This window comes from Mangifera indica, unplaced genomic scaffold (genome assembly GCF_011075055.1).
Source record: "Mangifera indica cultivar Alphonso unplaced genomic scaffold, CATAS_Mindica_2.1 Un_0042, whole genome shotgun sequence".
Classification (NCBI taxonomy): Eukaryota; Viridiplantae; Streptophyta; class Magnoliopsida; order Sapindales; family Anacardiaceae; genus Mangifera; species Mangifera indica.
Genome location: NW_025401134.1, coordinates 158,553 through 167,197, shown reverse-complemented (window position 1 = coordinate 167,197; position 8,645 = coordinate 158,553). Strand labels below are relative to the sequence as shown.

At 31.5% G+C, this 8,645-nt stretch overlaps 1 protein-coding gene and 1 long non-coding RNA gene across 3 annotated transcripts; one reads left to right on the top strand and one right to left on the bottom strand.

Annotated features, from left to right (window-relative positions):
• Window positions 1-1,211: 1,211 nt before the first annotated feature.
• LOC123206592 (protein FAR-RED IMPAIRED RESPONSE 1-like) lies at window positions 1,212-5,152 on the top strand. 2 transcript variants are annotated; one of them, XM_044623769.1, is made up of 4 exons: window positions 1,212-1,592; window positions 2,552-2,621; window positions 2,753-4,899; window positions 5,000-5,152. In XM_044623769.1, the coding sequence occupies exons 1-3, from the start codon at window positions 1,510-1,512 to the stop codon at window positions 4,886-4,888; spliced, it is 2,289 nt and encodes a 762-aa protein (XP_044479704.1). In that variant the 5' UTR covers window positions 1,212-1,509; the 3' UTR covers window positions 4,889-4,899; window positions 5,000-5,152. The 2 variants fall into 2 exon arrangements, with proteins under 2 accessions (XP_044479704.1, XP_044479705.1); XM_044623770.1 differs by lacking the exon at window positions 2,552-2,621.
• Window positions 5,153-5,633: 481 nt separating this feature from the next.
• On the bottom strand, window positions 5,634-8,145 carry LOC123206600. The gene is made up of 2 exons (XR_006500096.1): window positions 7,800-8,145; window positions 5,634-6,551 (listed from the first exon to the last, which is right to left on the bottom strand). It is a non-coding gene; the product is annotated as an uncharacterized LOC123206600 (long non-coding RNA).
• Window positions 8,146-8,645: the final 500 nt, after the last annotated feature.

Here is an 8,645-nt window from a genome sequence, read left to right as displayed (position 1 = left end):
GAATCCTTTTGACATTGGATCTATTTGTAATATTTTGTAACGATAAAATTGAAATAAAAATGAAATTATAAATATAAAGAATTATTATTTGTGAATTTAGATAATTTTTGAAAGAGAGTTGATAAAAGAAAATGAGATTGAGAATATAATAAAAAAATTGAGACTGAGAGAAATTGAAATTGATGAAGAGTTGGATTGGTTTATATAGAGAAAAATAAATGAATTAAAAAATTAAAAAAAAAAAAAAGCTTAAAGGCTTTTGCCACAAAGGGGCTTTTGCTTCGAGCCCTTTTGCCATATATTTTTTTACAATAAAACTATGTGTATCCATTTTTGATACACAATTTGTGTACACAGATGATCTGTTATCATGTGATTGAATATTTTTTTATCATATGATGACACATGTTTTAAAATCACCTAATTATATGATGACACATCAATGTATATATTAATTGTGTACAAAAAATGAGTATACATAGTATTGCTCTTTTTTTTAATAGTAATGGTGGGGTCAAGTAGATCCATAAACTTAATATTAAAGCTCATAACTTGGCCTAAAAGGCCCATGAACTAGGCTCGATATGTTACAATATCAGATTGGGCCTTATAGGGCTAAGCTTTGAATTCGTATGACGTGTCTATGGGAGACATTGAAGTAGGGTTGGCTCCTGTGTTGGTAGCTTGTTACCATATGATTTTACAGTGAAAATTATACAAGTGCTTACCTTATAGTTTTGTAGTTTGCTATAGTAGTATTGGTGGAAATCTTTCCCATAACTTTGAACAATCTGTAATCGTATTAAAAAAATACATAAATTTAATTGAAAAACAAAAACTACAAAGAATTAATGCTACTTTCAAACTCTAAAATGATCATAATATTCAATAAAAAGAAGACTAAGAATTTCCTCAACAACCACCTCAATACTTCTAAAACACACATAAACTGTATATGCACTTAGAGTATTTTAATTAAAGAAAAAAAATCAATAATAAAGAATATTGATGATTGACTAGTATATATTCAATAAATGAGAAGAAAAATTCTACAAATATATATATATATTGTTAAATAAATGGATATATACTATTTTGTAATTGTTGTATAATCTTTCTAGTTCACCTTTTGTAACTTTGACATTTTAAAGTTTTCTCCAGAGAAAGTCTTCATCTTGGAGTATTCACTTACGAGCAAAGCTACATGTACCCAAGCTTGGTACACAAAATAATACCCACTGATGTGGCAGCCAACATGGCATATGACATCTCATCTGCCACATTGGCAATTTGCCACATCAGAGGATAAAATTTCTTCAAAAAATGTAATTGATTGTGCCATATCTTTCTAAAACAAACCCACTTTCTCAAACAGCAATCACGTAAACAACAGCCAACCACCATCAACCCAAACTCGTGTTTAACCATAACCAGCATCATCCATCACTTTTTGGAACCGCCATCGATTGTCAGCTCTTTGAAACCATCATCGGACTTCATTTGCTGGAGATGTCAGAGGATTTAACTTCTTCTTCAAAGTTGGATTTGTTGCAAAGTGTGACTTCACCGGAGCCTTCATCAGAGCAACTAAGGTTGGGTTTTTTGTTATTCTTTTTTATAATTAGAAAAAGATATCTCTGATTGATTAATTAATTGAAAAGAGAAAATTGTCTAGCAGTGGGTATTATGAAGACATAGAGTAGCTATCGGAAATAGAGAAAATTGTGAATGCCAAATCATTAAGTGGCCCTATGGAGTAAGACATTGGATTGGATTAATTTTTTAGTATAGGATTAGACTTGTTCTTTTTTTTTTTTTTTTCAGTTCAAGAATATACTGTATCGAATAGAATTGGATTGTTAAATTTAATATACAATTTTCCCTTTACAGTTAATTACCTTTAGAATTTTCTTTTCTTGAGAAATTACCTTCAGGAAATTATATATCTTCAAGAAATTATCTCTGTATAACCCTTAATTGATATTGATAAATATATTTTTTTTTGGGGATTTTTTAAAATTTTGTGCCCAATCTCTTACCATATAAAGCTTCAATTTGGTTCTTCAAAGTTGGGTCAAGGTAAGTTTTTCATTTTCGGTTAAGCTTCCTGAAGGCCTTTTAATTGTATATTGATTAGTCAGAATTTTTTTTAGTGATATATATGATTGTTAATATTTCAATTTTAATATAATATAGTTATGTTTTTATGTGATTTGTGATTGGTGAGTTAATAATGATCATATTTATTTTTTAAGTACGATCTTTTGAAATTATAATCATTTTCCGAAGAAACCAATTTTATGTTTAGTTTAGGATTCAAAGATGCTATGGTTCAATAATTCGAAATGGTTAAATCGATGTCAAAATCGTATACCAACCTTTTAAATCTACTTATTAGTTCAGAATGTTAGTAGGCATTATGACTTTTTTTTTTTAGTTCAGAATGTTAGTTCAGAATGTTAGCAGTTCAGAATGTTAGTATGGTTCAATAATTGCTAAAATTAGTTACTCTTTATTCAGTAATTTAAACTTGGTATTGATATTGCATCAGAATTTCAAAAATGGAGGAGTGCAGTCAAACAAATTCCAAGAACACTTCTTCTCATTTCAATGTTATTGGGGTACTTCTATTTCTTTATAATCATTTTTTTATTCATCAATATGATTTTATTTTATTTTTTAGGTTTTGTTTTTACATTTTTCATAGGATTATTTTATTCTAATTCTAACTAATTAAATATCAATGAATTAGGATAATCATTTTGAAGAAACTGATTATACAAGAAGTTTAGAAGAGGAATGGGAGCCTAAGCCTGGAATGGTTTATGATTTGTTAGAGAATCTTGTTCAAGACTATAAAAGCTATGAAAATAAGAAGGGTTTTGAAGCTATTATACGATCTACAACAAAAGGAGATGATGGAGATGTAAAATATGTGGCGTTGGCTTGTTCTTGTCATGGGAAGGCTAGAAGTAATTGTAGGAATGCTTTTAAAATGCATCCAATGACAAAAACAGATTGCAAGGCGCGAATTCGTGCAAGCATACGTTTCGATGGTAAATGGACAATATCTTCAGTTATATTAGATCATAACCATGAACTCAGTAGTCCTGCCAAGACTAGATACTTTAAGAGCAATCGAATAATACATCCATCTGTGAAAAGGAAACTTGAAGTGAATGATAGGGCTGGCATTAGACCAAATAAAAATTTCAATACCTTAATAGTTGAAGCAGGCGGTGCTGAAAATTTGCCATTCTTACAGAAAGATTGTAGGAATTATATTGAAAAGGTAAGGAGGCTACGACTTGGTGTTGGAGATGCTTCTGCAATTCAGAAATATTTTCTTAAAATGCAAAGTGAGAATTCAAATTTCTTCAACACAATGGATTTAGATGAAGAGGGTCGTCTTAAAAATGTTTTATGGGTGGATGCGAGAAGTAGGGCCGCTTTTAAAGAATTCGGTGATGTTGTGACATTTGACACCACATATTTGACCAACAAATATGATATGCCGTTTGGTGCTTTCGTTGGAGTGGATCATCATGGTCATTCAATATTATTTGGTTGTGGGTTAATCTCTAATGAGGACACAGAGACATTTGTATGGCTTTTTAAATCTTGGCTTGCGTGTATGTCCAATTGTGCTCCTAAGGCAATAATTACTGATCAAGACAAGGCAATGCAAAATGCAATTGAGATTGTGTTCCCCAATACACGACATAGATGGTGTTTGTGGCATATAATGAAGAAGTTGCCTGAAAAATTGAGAGGTTATTGTGAATATGAACATATTAAGTTTTCTTTGCAAAATATTGTGTATGATTCGTTAACAAGTGATGAGTTTGAAGAACGCTGGAATAAGTTCATTGATAAATACAACCTTCTCAACAATGCATGGCTACTTGGATTATATAATGAAAGACGACGTTGGGTGCCCGCTTTTCTAAAGGATACTTTTTGGGCAGGTATGTCTACCACGCAGCGCAGTGAAAGTATGCATTCATTCTTTGATGGTTATGTCAATTCAAAAACCACTTTAAAACAGTTTGTGGAACAATATGAAAATGCATTGCGTGATAAAGTGGAAAAAGAAAGGGAGGCTGATTTTAAATCTTTCAAATCATGGATCCCTTGCATAAGCACTTATCCAATGGAGAAACAATTTCAAGATGCATATACCATTGCAAAATTCAAAGAATTTCAACAAGAACTTGCTGCTAAGATCTATTGTGGGTTGTCTTCTTTTAAAAAGGTTGATTCTTATATGGAATTTATAGTACAAGAAGATGTTGTGGTTGGAGAGACTCATCGTCGTGTTACTTTTGTAGTTCGCTTTGATGAATCAACTTATGATATTCATTGCAATTGTCGAATGTTTGAGTTTAGAGGAATATTATGTCGACATGCAATTGTTGTGCTAATTGAGAAGCAAATTTCTCATGTACCAGATAAGTTCATTTTAAGGCGATGGAGGAAAAACATAAACAGGTGTCATACCAAGGTCAAAATAAGTTATAATAGTTGGAACTCTAATCTTGAAGGGCAAAGGTTTGATAAATTGTTTAATTACTTCAGTGTTGTTGCAGATTTGACATCAAATAATGATAACGATTGTAATATGGTGATAGCAATTATAACTGATATGAAGAACAAGTTAATCTCAAGTGAAAATGTTGATAGGAATTGTAAAAGTTTAAACATGTCAAATAGTATGACAAATCCTAAAGTTGGTGATGGAACTTCCAATGAGGGCGACAATAAAATTCTTACTCCACAGGCTGTTCGTAGCAAGGGTCGTCCTCCATTCAAAAGAAAACAATCAAAAGTTGATCAAATTATCCGCAAAGTAAAAGAGAAGAAATTGCGTATACAAAAAATTAATTAAAAAGGATTAAGGTAAAAGTTTAGTATTTTAATCTAATTGAGTATTTTGTTTTGTTTTTTTTTTTCATATGTTTCATGATAAATAACAAATTACTTTTATTTAATTTTGCAGGAGAGTTCTTTTGAGGTGTGATCTACCAAGTGCATGTGTAATTAAGTCTCAGTTTTTTAGTTTTATATAAACATGTTATTGATGGAAGATAACTTTATGATAGAGATAACACTAACTGTGAAACTTTTGCAGATATTATAATAAAAGTGGGGATGTTTTATAGTCAGTTTGTTGATTTTATAGTTGATGATGTGACAGATTTTAACATATGATTGATATTTAGAGTAACATTATATAAATTTGATTTGTAATTTTATTTTCAGTAATTATAAGTTTTTAGTTTATTTTTGTTAATCTAAGCAGTTATCTCTTTTGCATTTTGTTATTGCATTGTGTTAGACTCATATTTATGTGAAGAAAAATCAAAGGAATAAATTATCCTAACCAAACACATGACAGCCTAAGAAACAAGCAAGTGAGAGTTTCTTAACCCCCTGGTCCACCACAAACAGAAGCAGTAGATAGCAAACAAGAGGAGTCTAAAGCTGTGATGGAACAAAAGGCAAATAAAAAGGGAGTAGAAGGGCAAAAGTCTCTTTAGCTGAAGAATTTGAAGAATCTGAAAGGGAGTTGCAGGTTATGGTTTGTCTGGATGTGTTTTGATGGACTGTGTAATGTGAACAAGTTTATAATATGTAGCAATGAAGAAAGCTTGTATTGAATATAATCCATAAACTGGTTCTCATTACATGAAATCAATAAAAAGTACATTTCTTGCATTATGTTTCTATATTACATTTGAAACATATTATCATCTCTAGATGTCCAACCAAAGTTACTGCAGCCAAGTCAGCCCGATGCCTCCAAGTTGCATTTTGCTTCTGTTTCTAGAGGAAGTAACATAGATCATAATATTATATAAAGAATTTTCAAGCTGTATAGGAGTATGGCTAAAGCTGGTTTTGGAGACAGCATCTCGGCACTAGAACTGTAGAATCTGGGCCTTTTTCTTCCAGCAAAATCTTCTTGGAATGTATTTGGGCAGTGTTAGAAATTCTAGAAATCTGCTGACTGAAGCTGTATAGTGAAGACTGAGATTTGCAGAAGTTGGGTAACTGTCATAGCACAATTCTGGAAAAAATCTGGGCAGTTTGAACTTTGGTTAGAATGGGCATCGACAAATTTAATTTTACCCCTGTAGGGACCTGAATTAATGGAGTAAGACTGGGCAGACTGAGTATCCATGAACCTGCATTTTTGCATTACCAGGGCTCTTGGACTGGTTACAAAATATCAAATTTCAAATGCACTAGGTAGCTTAAGAATTCCTTAATCACAAATCCTGGATACACATATTCAATTCTATGCCAATTCTCATAATGAATTGAATAATGGTAAAGTTCTTGACTAAGAGGGCAAAATAATGAATTGAATATTAAGGGGTAAGATTCATAAATTCTTATACAGATTTCTTAACCACAAAATTTGATATTTTGTGCAACCAAAGGCATTTGAAATTTGATCTATAGGAAGCCACTCCGGGATATACAACCCGTGCCAATTCCTGGATATATATGGTGGGGGCAATTCCTGGATATACATTCTTCAATTCCTGAAACCATTAGCACAAATTATCAATTTTAGTTAAATATAGTGCAACTTGAAGCACACATATATGAATTTAAGCGAAGTATACTGGATGAAGACAAGTTACAAAAGGCATATTACATTCTTCAATTTCAGACATGAGAGGTCATAATGCACCACCATAGGACTGAGGGAAGAAGCAATTATCAGATTTCAAATGCCCTAGGTTGATTTCTATTTTCCAAGGACTATTTCTTTAACTGTGTCGATACCTATGCAATTGACATTAACAAAATCAATATGACAAACCAACTGGTGTTTGTCATGCTTGTAGAAATCATGTAAACTTACAACCAACTAAAAATTTATTATCCACAGTAACACACACAAAGTTTAAAAATAAAAATAATAATTAACATCAAATCTATTTTACTTATAAGTAAAAGTTTCATTTTTAGATAAAGAATATATACAGAAAACTTTAAAAAAATGAGAGAGGGAAACCCTATGCCTTTATATCAAGACCAAAGTATTCATCTTCTGAATCAACATCCATGGCCAAATTCTCTTTAGCTAAAATAACCTTTAATATTTTCTCCGTGTTCAGGGCATTCAACAATTTTACCATAGTATAATAACATCAATAATAATCAACAATCAACCACCTAAGAATATAAAGAACAACAAAAAAATAATAATTTGATGACAAAAATGAAACCCACACCGCCTAAATTGGACACATGCACTGCCTTGAAAGGTTTGGTTTTGGTTTGAAGAATCCCACATCCAATTAACTTAAAAAACCTAAATTGGATACCTACACTGCCTTGAAAAATGAAAGTCTAAAGTCACAACATTACATCGGCTGATTTTACACCCAACAAAGTGCTGCCTTCTTCAACTTTCTCTTTTCAATTAAGGGTTAAACACAGAGAATTTCTTAAAGATAATTTCTTAAGAAAAGAAAATTCTAAAGGTAATTAACTGTAAAGGGAAAATTGTATAATAAATCTAATAATCTAATTTAGTTCGATCCAACCTATTCCTGAACTGAAAAAAAAACAAATAGTCTAATCCTGTAATGAAAAATTAATCCAATCCAAGTCTTACTCCAAACGGCCACTTAATGGTTTGAAATTCACAATTTTCTCTGTTTCAGATAGCCACTCTCTCTTCACAATACCCACTGCTAGACAAGTTTCTCTTTTCAATTAATTAATCAATCAGAGATAACTTTTTTCTAATTATAAAAAAGAATAACAAAAAACCCAACCTTAGTTGCTCTGATAAAGGCTCCGGTGAAGTCACACTTTGCAACAAATCCAACTTTTGGAGAAGCAGTTTCCGAAGAACAACAATCAACGATGGTTCCAACAAGCGATGACCAACGGTGGTCCCGACGAATGATAGTGGATTACGGTTAAACATGAGTTTGGGTTGATGGTGGTTGGCTGCTACTTTCATGGTGGTTGGCTGCTTTTGTGCCCTGAACACGGAGAAAGTGGTTTATTTTATAAAAATAAGAAATTCCATTAATTTTTTTGTTATTCTTTTTTCCGCTGATGTGGTAAGTTGTCAACATGGGCAGATGAAATGGCATATGCCACGTTGGCTGCCACATCAGTGGGTATCATTTTGGGTATTAATTTTGGGTACATATAGAATTATTCATTCACTTACATATAGTAATTCGAAGAATGGAAATTTTAAGGTGTAATTTCCATAATAAAAGCATGTGAGACTTTTTAAATCAAACAAGGACAACTCCAATTTCTCAAAGACAATTTTGTCTTTCTCTATATCTCTTTCATTTTCTAATACTTCTATTATTATTTCACATCGTCTTATTGACAAATTTTTTAGTCACACCAAACTTTGGTTTTTGTGATTGTCATTAAATTTCGCACTACATTGTAGCACAATACTCCAAAGTGGTTAGATTTTCAAAAGATGATGATAGTGACACACAATAGAATAATCAAATGGTGATAATATTTTACATTTAAAGAATGAAGATTTTGAAGAATTGATTTTTTCCAAATGCACTTTAAATTAAAAAGTTCCTTCAATTTTAAAACTTTTAATTTTACAAGTGCTCCAACTTACTTCTCACCTTCTC

What these genes read in the sequence shown, in the direction of transcription:
- LOC123206592 (XM_044623769.1), top strand. Translation starts at nt 1,510, where the DNA reads ATGTCAGAGGATTTAACTTCTTCTTCAAAGTTGGATTTGTTGCAAAGT. An exon ending in CCTTCATCAGAGCAACTAAG is followed by an intron (nt 1,593 to 2,551) that starts GTTGGGTTTTTT and finishes ATATTGCATCAG; the next exon opens with AATTTCAAAAATGGAGGAGT. An exon ending in CTCATTTCAATGTTATTGGG is followed by an intron (nt 2,622 to 2,752) that starts GTACTTCTATTT and finishes TCAATGAATTAG; the next exon opens with GATAATCATTTTGAAGAAAC.